At 37.0% G+C, this 16,200-nt stretch overlaps 2 protein-coding genes across 4 annotated transcripts; one reads left to right on the top strand and one right to left on the bottom strand.

Annotated features, from left to right (window-relative positions):
* The first annotated feature begins 4,141 nt into the window (after positions 1 to 4,141).
* si:ch73-352p4.8 (cystine/glutamate transporter) lies at positions 4,142 to 9,686 on the top strand. 3 transcript variants are annotated; one of them, XM_063905669.1, is made up of 13 exons: positions 4,142 to 4,375; positions 4,486 to 4,706; positions 5,332 to 5,458; positions 5,607 to 5,722; positions 5,838 to 5,963; positions 6,069 to 6,168; positions 6,295 to 6,339; positions 6,431 to 6,554; positions 6,645 to 6,748; positions 6,845 to 6,941; positions 7,398 to 7,547; positions 9,097 to 9,274; positions 9,477 to 9,686. In XM_063905669.1, exons 2-13 carry the CDS (start codon positions 4,496 to 4,498, stop codon positions 9,539 to 9,541), a joined length of 1,443 nt encoding a protein of 480 aa, XP_063761739.1. In that variant the 5' UTR covers positions 4,142 to 4,375; positions 4,486 to 4,495; the 3' UTR covers positions 9,542 to 9,686. The 3 variants fall into 3 exon arrangements, with proteins under 3 accessions (XP_063761739.1, XP_063761741.1, XP_063761740.1); XM_063905671.1 differs by having other exon boundaries at positions 4,197 to 4,375; positions 4,459 to 4,706; XM_063905670.1 differs by having other exon boundaries at positions 4,204 to 4,706.
* A 159-nt stretch (positions 9,687 to 9,845) lies between these two features.
* On the bottom strand, positions 9,846 to 16,157 carry foxm1 (forkhead box M1). The gene is made up of 9 exons (XM_063905038.1): positions 15,967 to 16,157; positions 14,406 to 14,900; positions 14,166 to 14,314; positions 13,383 to 13,574; positions 13,128 to 13,256; positions 12,909 to 12,968; positions 12,504 to 12,552; positions 12,249 to 12,415; positions 9,846 to 11,687 (listed from the first exon to the last, which is right to left on the bottom strand). Exons 2-9 carry the CDS (start codon positions 14,851 to 14,853, stop codon positions 10,860 to 10,862), a joined length of 2,022 nt encoding a protein of 673 aa, XP_063761108.1. The 5' UTR covers positions 14,854 to 14,900; positions 15,967 to 16,157; the 3' UTR covers positions 9,846 to 10,859.
* Between the last annotated feature and the right edge of the window lie 43 nt (positions 16,158 to 16,200).

Below are 16,200 nucleotides of genomic sequence, written 5' to 3'. Positions count from 1 at the left end.
CCACAGACTCATAGGAATGTCTGTGCAGGAGTCTAGACACACAGTTACTGTAGAGCGAAACGGGTGCATGAAACGGAAAGAAAAGGGGATTAGAGAGAGAGGGAGAGATTTCCCTCTGGTAGTCAGACAAGGATGATGTATTGTTCTTTTTACTATTTTTTTTAAAAACTGGGTTCTTTGCTTCTTGGCTTCTGGACAGTGGGGTTCCGTATCACGACGCTACAGAGCCGGTGGTGTTTATTTACACTTCAGATACTGAGAAGACCTCTAAATCCCAGAGAAGGCTTTGAATCGCAGCCTTTATTGTTTGTCTACAGGCTAAAGAACCCATGGTGACAATCTGCTGTGAAGCTTACCCCAAAATGCAACAACAACATGGCTTCTTTTACATTGTTGTCACTTCTCTTGATAAGTCTTTCTCTCATCAGCAGAACTGTTATTTGAGAATGCACTTCTTTAAGCTACTTAATTTAGCAAGGTCCAGTGTGCTGCTGTTACGTGTAATTTGGATTTGTCTCCACAGTATCAACACATTCCTATCCATCATGTGTTATGTATGTCATATACATTGCTTTCATCAAAAGCTACTTGCAATAAGTGCAATAAACCATACAAATTCAATCAAAGGACAACAAGAAGAGTGCTGAGATATTTCTTTAAACAAGCAAGATCCTTTTAAGTGCTGGTGCACAAGTTTAACTCTTAAGTGCTTGTCGATTTAAACCATTTCATCTTATACATCTAAATGTCAGAGGTGATACTTATAACACTTCTGACATTTGCTGTAAACGGCAGAAATATTCATCAACATACTATATATAATTAATCTACCTGACCTTTACTCATTTGCAATTAAAACAAACTTTTTTCTCTCTATAAAAGACCTGCCAGCAGTTCCTGAAGTGTATGTTTGTATGAGTGTTTAGGCCTTTATCTGTGTGGACCATATCTCTGAGTGGTGTTAAGGAATATACTAATTCATTAGGTTTGTATTTGTTGTGTAGAATGCAGGGATGGAATGAGTTCTGGAAAAGTATACTACATTTAAAGAAGGCTACTATTGAAGTGTTGCAACATGATTGATGATACCACTTTACACTATTGTAAACAACATTACACCACAGAGCTCTTCTGTCCAAAACAAAATGCCATTTCAATAGAGGGCACTTTGCAGCTTGTGCATCCAATCAATTATAAATAACCACCTTCATATGCAGCCTCACTAAAATTAACCAGAGACAACAATCCGAAATTAAACATAAAATCAAAAGAATAAGATGAAAAAGTATACGGAGAAAATTGCGGGTCCAACAAGTAAAAGACACATAAATTAAATTGCATGACACTTCTTATGGTCTCAACAGTAGAATAAAGCATCACCAAAGCAGCCAATTTAGAGATAATTAAACCATATTTAACGCCACAGCAACTGCAGCAACAAACAAATACATTAAAGCAAAAAGAGAGATATGTTGGCATTTATGTGTAGAGCACGTAAACAAACGCTTGTTGTTGGTGTGTTTGTGTACTCACCGGTCTGGATGGCATTCTGAAAGTCTACACCAGGAAGTCCTTCAAAACTTGCTAGTCCATTCTCAATGTAGAATATAAACAGTCCATTTGGCCCATTTCTCTGTATAACCAGTCCACTCGGCCTCTTCTCCCACTAGTCCTCAAACTTTTCAAACCTTTCAAGCTGCTTGAGCTTTAGGCATGTTATCATTTTAGCATGCTAGCCAGAGCACACGAGCGTGCACCTGCGTTTGGGTATATTTGATTTGGGTAACTTAGCGTCCTGGCCGGGTAGTGCATAAAATGATATATTTTGTTAAGGTTAAGACCCATTTTAAACTAAGAGGAGGTAAAGCTGAGCTAACCATAACCCTAATTACTAAATAAAAATATACAAGTTAAATAGATACAATTTTTTTTAAAACTACTTTATTACAAAACTCAATGTTCCATCAACTCCTGAAGGTAGCGCAGAATGTCTTAACCAATGGCGTGTGTCTATTTGTGAGGGTTAATTAATTCCCAGGACAGATGCGCGCGCACACACACACACACACACACACACACACACACACACACACACACACACACACACACACACACACACACACACACACACACACACACGTACACGTTCTATGTTATAATAGGGGCTTGTAATTGGGGGATTCAGTACTTGTTCCATGCATGGAAAGACCTCAGCTGGTTGCCAAGGGCAATGTCTCTATAGGAGGACAGTGTGGAGGATTATTTTCTCTCTTTGATTACCTTGAGAGAAATACTCCATAACAAGAAGATGATTACATTGGATTTTATCACAGATTACCACCCAATAAAAGAGCCATGTGTTCAGCTGTTGTATATATTTAAGTGTATTAAAAGCATGGTCAAATTAGCCCAGTGATTCATATGGAACTTCACATACCTTATCCCTTTTTAGATTTGTCCTCAGAGAAATCATGGACCATCATATCAAAATGTAAATGTCCCTAACGTTACTCTGAAGCCTTCATGTACTTTTAAATCCTATGGGAGAAACTGTTGTGAGTGAGTGGTTCAGGCTGGTTTGGTCCCCCCTGACTGGGCAGGGATCTTGATAGGTCAGGTGTAAAACTGCAGGGGAGTTGGGCTCACATCTCCCGGGGCTGTCATGTGAGCCTATGGCAGGGTTACCCGCTCAGAGTGGGGCTAAATTCAGACCTGCCTTGGGATTTCACAGTGCGATATTCAAGATGCCCCAGGGCCTTACCTGAGACAGACAGGGAATAAGTAACTGAGTGAGAGATCATTCATATCTGCTGTGAGCTTAGGTCGCCCTCTTCTGGAAGGAAAAAAAGTGCATCCAGTTTATAGTAAATTGAATCCTGTAGGTATGAGATTTAGTTCCATCTGCTGGTCAAAGTGAGATGTATTATTATTGTACACGTTCTATATCCTTTAATGTAGTTTGTGCATACAATACAATGTTCTTGCATAATTTCAGTTTATAATCCTTCATTTTCATTTGTCTATTTGAATTTATTCATTATATAATGAGAATAGTGTCACAATTGTACATCTCCAATGAATGGCAACACTTTCCCTATGTTTTTATAAATCTCCAGATCTTAAAATCATGTAAATTCCAATTGTATTGATGAGTAGTTTCTAATTAGCAGGGTCTAACGTAAATTATGATGTGCGCAGGAGATAGATATCAGTAACATAATTCCAAAACAAGATTGTAAGGTCATAGATAGATGCAACGACTGCCCTTGTGTTGCTACAGTACTACAATAAAGATGACTCTCACTATTCATCTTATGCATCTTTTATTGGGTGCAATATGCCGGATCTTAAAAGCGGCTATTAATAACAGTTTTCTTCTTTGAGGCTGTACTTTGATGTGCATGTCCTGGATTAAAGTTTGAAACTCAGAGTTTCACTTTTAGATCGCTCAGTGGAGCAGGACATTCCCACAAACATCCCCCTCTCTACATGACTCTTCTTGCCCTTTAACAAAAAACATCACATGATTCTGACACACGTCGAGTGCCATAAAAAATGTCCTGCAGTATTTTCTATTTCAACTTTTGTTTAGAATGAAATCCAAAGGACATCTCCATCCTCACATCTGGTCTGATGCAATTGGTCTCACTTCATAATCTCTAAACAGAGGCACCCCTTAGTGCGTACGGGGTGTGGAGGAATTTGATCAATTACAGATCTTAACAGAAGATCGATGATGAAGCCAAACTGACATTCATGCAGCACTCTCTCTACTGGAAATTGGGTCAAAACAAGATTATAATGGCCTCAGTAATTCAGTCAGAGCTTTTTGATCTTGGCAGAAATGCTGCACAATGTCTTAGATTTAGCCAAAGCCACATGTGTATGAAAGCTGTGAAAAATACATCAAACCACTTGTAAACCAGAGCCATCATTAGACAAGATGAATGCTGTTGTTGAAAGAAGCCCTCCTGCAGACTGGGCAGCTGCCTCTACAACACCCTGACCCTTTTTCCCCACAGCCCAAAGGCCTCCATCAAGCTGTACACACAAATAAGAGCACAAGCACACATACCAGCAGGACAATGCACTGTGGTGATTAACTGCCTGAAGCTTGCAAGAGTGCTGGCTTTGTTCCCCTCTCAGACTGGGCGGTTGGGTTTAGGACCAATAAGGGGAGAATAACATGCGGGGTAGTTCGGGGGAAGAGGGGGACATGAGGCCAGTTTTGCCTCTCGCTACCGTTACTGCTGCAAATGTGTGCCCAGAAGGGTTAGCTGGATACCTAAAGAGGACTACTGTTTGTTGAAGCAGTTAGGATCCTGCTGCTGTCTTGTTGTTGAGCAGCAATACCCTGAGAAGGAGACAAAAAGAGGTAAGATCTTTAGTTTGCAGGACGATATACCATGTTGGTGTGCATTTTAAATGATCAGAATTAGGAAACTAAAGTGTGGTCAGTTTGAGGTGTCTAAGTGGTATCTACAGCCACAGAGAAATGGACGGGACACAAGTGAAGAAAGAGAAGACAGAAGAGGAGGTGGTGCACCTTCGGAGAGAGATCGGGCTGCTGCCTGCCGTGTCTTTCATCATCGGCACGGTTGTGGGCAGTGGGATTTTCATCGCACCAAAGGGGGTCCTAATAAACAGTGGCAGCGTGGGGCTCTCTCTGCTGGTCTGGGCACTGTGTGGGGTCCTCTCCTTGTTTGGTAAGATCTGCTTAATTTATTTCTGCTCTCATGGCTCAAACTTGTGACTGTTTTTTTGTTGTTGTACATTCTTAAAAATAATTGAACTTTTGATAACTTATTGCATTTTCGGTACATACTGTACATGGAAAGGAGTATTTTAGGAAACACAGCATGGAATTTTTTTTATAGTAATGGTTGCATTTAGTTGTTGTTTTTGTTGCTTTTGGAAAGCATCATCGAAGTGTAAATTTGCTTTTAATGGGTCTTCCAATGCATTTTCAAATACTAAAAGTATTAACTTTAATAACTGACTTTGTCACAACTCAATCTCCATACCTTTTGCACATTTAAAAAAAAAGAAAGATTAAATTCATCACAGTGAGGTGAATTGCCAAGCAGGCAGGACAATATTTAGGTGTAAATAAATACATGCAAAAGTAAAATAATGAAAAAATAAATATTCTGAAATAAATAAATGTTGAAATAAAAACATGGTTTCTGACAAATCTTGCAGCACTGCCTGACTGCCTGACAAGAAATTCAAAAAAATAACCCAGCTAGCATGTTCTAAAATATCCTGATTTGTGACTCAACACATCACAGCTTGAATTACCATTAAAATGATGCTCTCTGTCCCCTGTAGGGGCCCTGTGTTATGCTGAACTGGGCACCAGCTTCACAAAATCAGGGGGCCACTACACTTACCTGCTGGAGACACTGGGACCACTGCCTGCTTTTTTACGACTCTGGGTTGAGTTCTTTTTCATCAGGTTTGTTAAACTGCTAAGTGCAACACTAAGTGAGCAGCCTGTATAACCAGGGGGAAAAAAATTGGAAGAAAGAAAAAACCTGTTTATCCTGTTTGCCCTTACTTAAAGTCAAATCAGATTACATAACAAACCATTTTTCCATGTCCAGGCCGGCTGTGGCTTCCTATGTGGCCCTGGCGTTTGGCCGCTATGTGGTGGAGCCGTTCTTTGCACCGTGCGATCCTCCCATAGTACTGATCAGACTTGTCAGCATCCTGGGATTGAGTAAGTACTTTTATTCCTCTGTCTTCTATACTCCATCCCAACTTACTACCCAATATGGCCATGTAATAAATCATATAGTCATAACTTTCAGTTTAATTTATTTGTTTCTCTGTAGCGTTTGTCGTGGTGGTGAACTGCTGGAGTGTGACCATGGCCTCCCGCACTCAGGTCACCTTGACTTTTATCAAGATGTTTGCTCTGGTCCTCATCATTGTCCCTGGTGTCATTGCACTGGCCAAAGGTGGGAGGGTGAAATTGTTTCCTTATGAGGATACAGATGTCTCTCCAGCTGTTAAATGATCCTCATTTGATGTTATTTTCTTGCAATGCTTCTTTATCTTTCAAGGAAAAACTGAGAACTTCCAGAATGGCTTTGAAGTTGAGTCCATAACACTGGATAGGTTGCCACTGGCCTTCTATAATGGCCTATATGCTTACGGTGGATGGTAAGAATGTACTATTGCAGTGTGAATGACGGCTTAAAACCTCTTTGAATGTTTTAACTGTCTCAAGGGCAGTACATTAACCAGTAATTCTATAATAAAATGTCTGCCATTCCCTTTTTCCTTTAGGTTTTATCTGAACTTTGTCACAGAAGAGGTCATAAACCCAAACAGGTATATTAAATAGCTGTCTGTCCCCATTGAATCTATACTTTAAAGCATTATTGACTCATAAATAATATCATATGTCACTGTGTGTTGACAGAAACATCCCGCTGGCAATAATCTGCTCCATGGTGATGGTGACGGTCTGTTATGTGCTTGTAAACGTGGCCTATTACACCATGATGACTCCTGCTGAGCTGCTGCTGTCTGAGGCTGTGGCTGTGGTCAGTGCTGTGCTGGTACCACGCATTTAAAAGGAAAATCATTAAAATATGATCTGTGTGTTACAATGCTCCCATCCTGTGTCTCTGCAGACGTTTGCGAACCGTGCGCTCCAGGGAATGGCCTCTGTGATTCCCTTTCTTGTTGCTCTTTCCTGCCTTGGAGCGCTTAACGGTGGTTTCTTTGGGGCACCGAGGTAATCTGAGAACACAGTTATTTTATATTTTATAAGAGCCATATATGAATGTTAACGGATTGATTGGAAGTCTTGTTTTGATTGTTTGTGATGCAGGATGCTGTTTGTGGGAGCCAGGGAGGGTCACTGGCCTCCAATCTTTTCCATGATTCACATCCGCAGACACACGCCTTTGCCTGCTGTGCTGTTATTGGTAAAGAACTTTTAAAAAAGAAAATAACTATAGGACTTACAAGCTATTAATTTAACTTTCCGCTACAGTCTTCTCAAGCTGATAAAGTTTGCTTATTATGTTTTTTTTTTTTGTCAAACTGCTGTTTTAACAGTCAAGTATGGATGCTGGATGTATATATTTGGATTTAAATCCGAGAAAAAGAATAAATAAGTAATTCCCAATGTCTATTCTTTTTTATAAAATGCGATGTTACATCCTTTATTTTACTTTTCAAATGTAACATGGTATTTTTATGATGTATGCATACATGACGTGATGATATTTCAGAAGATCTTTAATCAACCAGTAACTTATTTTCTAAAAAAAGCACTTCATATTTGCAATATTTATTATGTGTATTGTCTGTCAATTTCATATCACTATACAGAGCAGACTGAGTATGGAATAGTCCTTTTATCTGTGTTGTGTCTGCAGTACCCCTTGGTGGTAGTGATGTTGACGACAGGAGAGATCTACCAGCTCATCAACTTTGCCTCCTTTTCTCGCTGGTTCTTCATTGCCTTAGCAACCCTGGGGATGCTCATCCATCGATATCGCTACCCCCTCCACCCAAGACCTTTCAAGGTTAGAATCAAAGGCTTTATTGTCATATGCACAGCTACAGTGTAGATATGGCAATGAAATCTTAAGTCCCTCCAATACTACGACATAAATATACATAAGATATTAAACAATAGATAAAAAAACAATAGTGCAAAAAGAAACAAAGTACAATAAGCTAAATATTGCAGAGAATAATGTTAATAATAATAATGATAATATAATAATAATAATGTTAATAATAATAATAATAATAATAATAATAATAATAATAATAATAATAACAATAATAATATAATAATAATAATAATGATAATATAATAATAATAATAATAATGATAATATAATAATAATAATGATAATATAATAATAATAATAATAATAATAATAATAATGATAATATAATAATAATAATAATGATAATATAATAATAATAATAATGATGATAATATAATAATAATAATAATAATAATAATAATAATAATAATAATAACAATGATAATATAATAATAATAATAATTATAATATAATAATAATAATAATGATAATATAATAATAATAATAATAATGATGATAATATAATAATAATAATAATAATAATAATAATAATAATAATAATAATGATAATATAATAATAATAATGATGATAATATAATAATAATAATAATAATGATAATATAATAATAATAATAATAATAATAATAATAATAATGATAATATAATAATAATAATAATATAATAATAATAATGATAATATAATAATAATAATGATAATATAATAATAATAATAATAATGATAATATAATAATAATAATAATAATAATAACAATAATAATGATAATATAATGTTAATAATAATGATAATATAATAATAATAATAATAATAATAATGATAATATAATAATAATAATAATGATAATATAATAATAATAATAATGATGATAATATAATAATAATAATAATAATAATAATGATAATATAATAATAATAATAATAATGATAATATAATAATAATAATAATAATGATAATATAATAATAATAATAATAATAATAATATAATAATAATGATAATATAATAATAATAATGATAATATAATAATAATAATGATAATATAATAATAATAATAATAATAATAATAATAATAATAATAACAATAATAATGATAATATAATGTTAATAATAATGATAATATAATAATAATAATAATAATAATAATAATGATAATATAATAATAATAATAATGATAATATAATAATAATAATAATAATAATAATAATAATAATAATAATGATAATAATAATAATAATAATGATAATATAATAATAATAATAATAATAATAATAATAATAATAATAATAATAATGATAATATAATAATAATAATAATAATAATAATAATAATAATAATAATAATGATAATATAATAATAATAATAATAATAATAATAATAATAATAATAATAATAATAATAATAATAATAATAATAATAATAATAATAATAATAATAATAATAATAATAATAATAGGTTAGTGTGTCACACTGTTTTATTTTCTCCTTTAAATTACCCAAAGGTGCCACTGGTCATCGCGGTCACATTCACCGTGGTCTGCTTCTTCATCGTGGGTCTGTCTCTGTACTCGGACCCCTGGAACACAGGGATCAGCTGTGCTCTCACCCTGACCGGGGTCCCAGTTTACTATCTGACCGTATACCGCTACCGCCTGCCCCATTCATGGAGACGCATCTTCGGTAGGTCACACCAAAACCTGCACACTCGTCCTTTTATGAGAGAATGCAGCAACAGTAAGAACTTAATATAGCAGTTTGTATCAAAGTGATGTTATATACTGTAACAAAGAGAAGGAATTTACCGGAAGAACTTATTAAACCCCATTCAACACATTACCATGAATGCAAAGCCTTTTTAACATTACTCTTTTCTTTTCCCCAGACTACTTGAGCAAGCAGCTGCAGATACTTTTGGAAGTGGCTCAGCAGGAAGTGCAAACATACTGAAGGCCGTTCTCTTCTGAATTCCGCATTAAGAAGTCCCAGAGTACTTTTTTGTTAAGTGTTTGAACATTTGTTTTAGGTGTCCATTTTGATATGAAAATAACTGTGATATGCTGATTTGAGATAACTATTAAAACTACAAATGAAACAGGGTGGTTTATCTGACTTTTTATGGACAATTTGACAAAACTTTGACTCCATTTCAGTTTCAAACACACACAGGTGGGTCTTTCTCCAGTTTTCATTCATAATAAACATCTACATCTCTGCATAAGAGCCCATGTAAGAAACAGAAACAATCTATAAATAATTTTCACCTTTTATTCAAGTAAAAATAATTAGGCATTGCTATGTAGTTTAACAAATGCAAACGCAGTAGAAGGGTTAGTATAGTTTGTGTACGGCTGGAAAAACCTTTATTTACATTTTGAAATTGTTAATGAGGCAAATCAAAGCTTACTTCAGTCAAGAAAAATAATAAATAAAAAGTATTTCATGCTGTGTAATGTGCCAACATCAGCAGATTTATTTGTATAGTCAAAAAAACACCAACTTCAGAAAACAGAACAAGGCACATGCTTAGAAATCTGTCTGCTACAAACCACAACGCTTCACTCTTGCTCGCTCTTCTGCACCAATTGTATACAGATTACAATGCAATCCCTCTAACATAGAAAACACGCATTCTGACAAACTCGGAGGAAATATTAAAGCCAAACATTATTCTGTGGCATTTTCAGAATGCGGCATATCTACCATTCTGCACTCCAAAGATGGTTCTGCAAAAGCTATTCTGGAAAATACAATTGCGTCTGAAAACTATAACAATGCGCGCTAGATAGACACAAAATATTTAGAATATTGCTCCATAAAACACAAGGAGTCACTGCATGCAGAATATAGCTCTCTGTGGTGAAGATACTATTAATCCTATTGCTGTTAGTGCTACTTGTATTACTCTGCCATGTTTATTGCTAATAATGTCTCAATTTACAAGTTGATTCGCTTGGCTGGCTTATCAGGCAATATATTGTCTTTACATTTACATACGCAAAAGCTAAATTATATATTAAAATGTGCAAATCAACATACATAAGTGTAAATTCACATACATACAAACTTCTCGTCTTTAGTAATCCATCGAAAGTATACACGGATATGATAGGTAAAATAAAATGATCAAAATAAAAACAGGAAGATATTCAAAGGAACCAGTAAATGAAAGACCCGAGGAGAAAGCTAGAAAGTGGAGAGGAACACCCAAATGGAACTCTTCTCTCCATTTTCTCCTTTAGTGTTTGAACATTTTTTAGCCCTTACTCTACTTAAATTGAGGGATGAACTCGGACCAGCTGATATTAGCCATACCCAGGTCCTCCTCAACCAGATCAGAGAAGCTGATGTCCACGAGGATCTCCCTCAGGCTGTCGTTCATTGTATCCAGGACGAGGCCATCCGTGATGGAGCGGTTAGCGGGCGTTGTGGCACCAGCTCCGGCCTGGAGCAGCTCTCTGGAGCAGTTGCTTCTGAGGCACTCCATGGAAGAGTCTGTGGCTGCATGGGAGAGAGCGCCTGTGAGCAGCTCTCTTGGGGAGCTAAACAGGGGCCAGTCTTTAAAGGGAGTGCTGTTGAAGCTGAAGGTGGTGTAATCGTGCCGTGGTGTCACTGCAGGACCGCCTGGTGTGCGGATGGGACTAAAGTCTAGAGCACTTTGGTTCCCTTTGCCCACGGGGGTCACCTTCCAGGGCTCGGGTAAGGCGAGAGAGGGAGGCTTGCTGGGCGTGGAGGAGGTCAGGTGGCTGCTGCTTTTTATGGGGGTCTTGGAGGAGGAGAAGCCACGATCCGGGCTCTGCTGCTCCTCCTCCTGATGCTCGTCTAGCTCCATGGTCAGCATCTCCTGGAAGGTGGAAGCATCGGAGACCACACCGGAGTCCAAGAAAGTGTTATCGGGGCAGAGGAGGACAGGCTCCTCGTTCAGAGAGTGAACCAGCCGCTGTTTGCGTCGAGAGCTGCTGGCTTGTCTCTTCGGAGGGGCTTTAGGAGTCTCGCATTTGATCGAGACACACATCGGCTCCTCCTTCACCTCCACCCTGAGGTCCTCATTCTTCTGAGGATGCATCACTACTGCTGGGACGTCGCTTTGTGTCACCTGTTGGACAGAATAGGCTTAATAATAATAATAATAATAATACACTTTCACTTCAGGTCATATGTTTAAAGCCTTTTTGCACACATACAGCATAACAACATAATATAACAGAGCTAGGGACACAGGGAGGCAAACGGTGTGATGATAAAAGAAAATAAATATAATGAAATAAATAATGATCACTCTCTGTAAAAATACAAAGGCAGACATAAGACAAAACGATTAAATATAATAAAATATTAAAACCTATCAATTAAACAAAACAATTTCAAAAATATAATAATAGAAAAAAACAAATAAAAACTCCTAAGAAAAAGAAAGTGTAAAGACCAATTTAAAGGTGATGTCGCCAATAGAACTATGAATTAAATCCAAAACATAAAAAAAATATATGAATAAATAACAATTAAAGGGGGTGGTATCGCTAATAAAAAGCTAATCTAAAAAGATGTGTCTTCAGCTATTCACATAAAACGTGCACTACACCAGAAACATTCCGACACATCATTTTGGCTCGACAATATCCAACCGGAGAACCTGATATTTCTCTACAAATGTTACCTTAGGAGCTATCCGCACTCTCTTGGCTGCTCGCGAAGTGAACCGTTTCTGCTGTGAGCCAGAGGGGGGGAACGGGGCAGACGGCAGGTAGATGGAGGAGCTGACGGGCAGCTGGATGGGAACCAAGTAAGAATCGGTGCGAGGGAGAAGAGGTTTCATCCTTCTCTCTGAGTGTAGAAAAACACAAAAAGTTTAATGACAATTTCTGACATTATGACCCAACTTTTCTTTTTTCCCTCTTCCTATTTGACTCACCAGAGCTAATTGGTGTTTTTCTTGCATCAGGAAGCATCCTCTTTTGTTGCTGTGACGAAAAAGGAAATGACATAGCGTTACTTTCGAGTTAAATGAAACAGTGGCCTTACTGTACTACTCTTGACCACACTTAAGTGAAAACCTTCTCTCCCTTGTTTAATGTTGGGCAAGCTAGAACAGACAAAAGTTAGTTAGACCTCTCATAAATGTCCCTACACTTTAAGGAGAAATTATGGACGTATATCTGGGTATACACACTCCTTGCTCATCTCCTCCTGTAAAAAAAAGGATTTCCCTAGACCTTAGAGTGAAAGTGGATGTCTGATTTTCTGTCCCTTTTCCGCTTTCTGCTGCTTGACTGTAAAGAGGAAAACCTAGAGATTTAAAAGGATGAAGCCATCTTACTTGGTGGGAAAATAAAAGCATTGGAACCGGAACAGGAGCGGCCATTGGGTCACAGCCAGTCTGTAGGAAAATATGTGGAATTGAAGAAAACAATGAAGATTGAAACCCAAAAATTCAAAATAATCCCCAGACAACATGGTTAATATCCAATATATAAAAATGAAGAACTTTAAGGCAAAAATGTATTCAGTTTCAGTGTTGCATTTAGTTTGTGCTCACCTTGTACACCTGATCAAGAGTTAGGCATCGGTTGGCCTCGGGTCGGATAGTCCAGAAAGAAATTTTACCATCTGGTGACGTCTCACGAATAAACATATCGTGTAGAGAGAGGTTATGGCGGATGGAGTTCTGCAATAATAGATAAAGAACAATAATCTTTATTACTGGTTTCAGTAAGTGACATTCAAATACTTAAAAATAAGCTAAATCTGCAATATGATATGTGAATAAGACTTGTTTTCAGTTTAAAATCACCTTCCATCCTGGTTTGGCCACCTCTCTGAAGTAAGGGAAGTGGTCTTCGATCCACATGTAAATCTCTTTCAGTGTCATCCTCCTGCTCTTCCCACTGTTGATAGCAAACTGGATCATGGCCATGTATGAGTACGGTGGGCGCTCTGACATGGGCTGCTGAGCCGACTCTGCATCAATTAGTGCATTTTGGGCCTGTAAAAGAAACAAAGAAAAAGAGTCTTCAATACATGACACATCTATTGAACCGTAGACAGAAATGTTAAAGTGAACTGGATGAGTCTAAAAAAAGGAGCTATCCTACAATAAGGAGTTTTCTCCTAAATCTTTAGGCATGGAAACCTCTTAATTCAGAATTCTCTCAGAAATAGGAAAAGTAAAACATTTTAACAAAAAAAGTAGATGCCTCGAAAAACAAAAGCATAACTTAATCCATTAAGCTCATGTAGCTACAATAACATCTTTAAAATGTCTTGCCCATAAAAAAAATTGTGCTGATTAACAAGCTTTAACAATAAACTCATAATAACTACAGTATTGCACAATCATCAACAGTATTATATAATCAAATCATGCCAATCTAGCAGCACAAGTGCTATGTAATCCCCATACTAGAGAGATAATAGTTTATCACAATGAAGGCACAAGTCATTGAGACAGAATGACTAAATGATGGTGTTTAGAGGACATGCTTAGACATGCCTGAGATCAGTGTGACACTTTCAATTGCATGTTATCACATCAACAGTAGAAATCCCACTGAGGTGACAAGGAGGGGCAGCTGACCTGAAAAGTCTCTGAACTCATGGTTAGGTTCTCCTTTTTGGCCATCTGCTTGACAGGATCTGGTTGGAAGCCACATGTGTTCATTCTGCCGAGCCACTGAATATTGGTGAGGCTGTCGTCTAAAGGACCACACTCCAGTTCCTTATTCACTATGAAAGAAAGAGAGAAATACATTATTGTTTCAAGAAAGGATCAGAGCTATAAATGACTACCACAAATATTCTCAAAATGTCTCCATACATGCTTTAATTCCAGTGAGATGTTTAGCATCAGGGGAGCTGTGCATGGTTTCTGCTTTCACTGTTTGATCAACTGTAGAGCTGTCATCCCCTTCAGCAGCAGGCTGGCAAAAAGATCCATTGTCCCGGCTGCTATTCTCACTCAGAAGGATGAACTTGTTCCTCCCCTGGACTCCAGACTCTTTGCCTTTGGCAGTGAGGGCACGGATAACACTTTGAAGGTCTGCTGTTTTGGGGACAACAACCACCTGTGTGTCAGACATGGAAGGGTGATCCATAATACGGATACCATCAGGGAATCTCTGACTGGCAGCTGGTTTTGAAGGTTCTTTGGAGCCCAATGCACCATCTTGGCTTTGCAATTCAGCAGCTGGCGGATCATTTTGCTGAAAGGGCAACTTTCTTCTTCTGAGGATCAGGGGTCTCCTTGGGCTCCGTCTCATGATCATCTAATCATAAGAAAAAGCTCCTAGGTGTTCAATGGTATTCTGTACAGCTGTAACACAAAGACAAAACATAAATTTAACAACCCTATTGTCCCAAAAAACCCTAAAAGTTTTGGGAAAAAACATGGTTAGTTTAACTGTCAGAAGGTATGAAATCAATGCTAAGCTAGCTGGATAACAATGAAAGCAGGAAGGTTTTGTACCGTTGGTCTGTACACCGGTCGATTTAGATTGACAGGAATAAATCAATGAGCTACAAGTCAGAACATACTGTGCATTGGGAGGTTGAGTTATATGCTAATAGACCTGATAGGTGAATTCAGTTTTGCTTTTTCCCCCTCTTCGATATTTGAGATGATAAATCGCGGAGATATAGCAGCCTCTCTCCGGATCAGTAGGTTATGTTCCCTGGCAACACATCCCTTCTAGAACTACAGTCTTGACATGTCTGCAGTTGGCGTGTTTTGCTAACGTTTACCGCTGATTCCCTGGCAAACAGCCAACGTTTATATCGGTTCATAACTGACTTACCTAAATAGTATACAAAGTAGTTAAGGCATTCGGATAAACGTGGCTAATGACTTAGATAAGCGACTACTTTTAACCTTAAACGTTTCGCAGATTATACAACCGATTCAGGTGGCTATTATGTTACAACAAATAAAAGCTTGATAGCTAACGTTAGCTAGCTGTGCTGCAACAATAGCGGTTCAACTAATGGCTTATTTGGTTTTGTGAGGTATGCCAAATTAAATGTCTTATAATTATTGATAGAACATTTAATTTTGTTCATATATCGATGTTTCTTTAAATACACAGCTTGTAAAGATTATAATGTAATATTTCCTACACGGGGCTCAATGTGACATCAATTTGAGTCATGAGAAAGAAATGAACCAGCGTACAAAATAAATATATCATAGAGGAAATCTTTGTTTTGTCTCATCAAACCTTTACTATTATACTTGACGAGCCTAGCAAACATTACAACACTACCCTCGTTAAAGTCAACGTCAGCTAAATGTAAGCTAAGCTATGGCAGCTAGGTGGCTAGCCATCACGTAGGTTAACAGCTAGCTAATAACACCATTGTTACAAAACTAGATAAAGCCAAACCTTCATATTACTGTGATGTTTCAGGCAATTCCGCGTGGCTTGTCTCCTGCTAATAGTTGAAACAATTGGCACATAATCGATGTAAAATCAAATGATCCGTAATATTTATAATAGTTCATTTAGTCTTATTTACATGCTGCCTGGTCGACTCAATAACTTTTTGAATTTTGGCGCTGTGGGTGCCACATCCGTCAGTCTGATCACGTGGCATAAATGTGTACCAATAGCAGCCAG

The sequence above is a fragment of the Eleginops maclovinus genome, chromosome 17 (genome assembly GCF_036324505.1).
Source record: "Eleginops maclovinus isolate JMC-PN-2008 ecotype Puerto Natales chromosome 17, JC_Emac_rtc_rv5, whole genome shotgun sequence".
NCBI classification, from domain to species: Eukaryota; Metazoa; Chordata; class Actinopteri; order Perciformes; family Eleginopidae; genus Eleginops; species Eleginops maclovinus.
The sequence above is the reverse complement of the archived record's forward strand: the minus strand, read 5'-3'. Positions and strand labels throughout refer to the sequence as shown.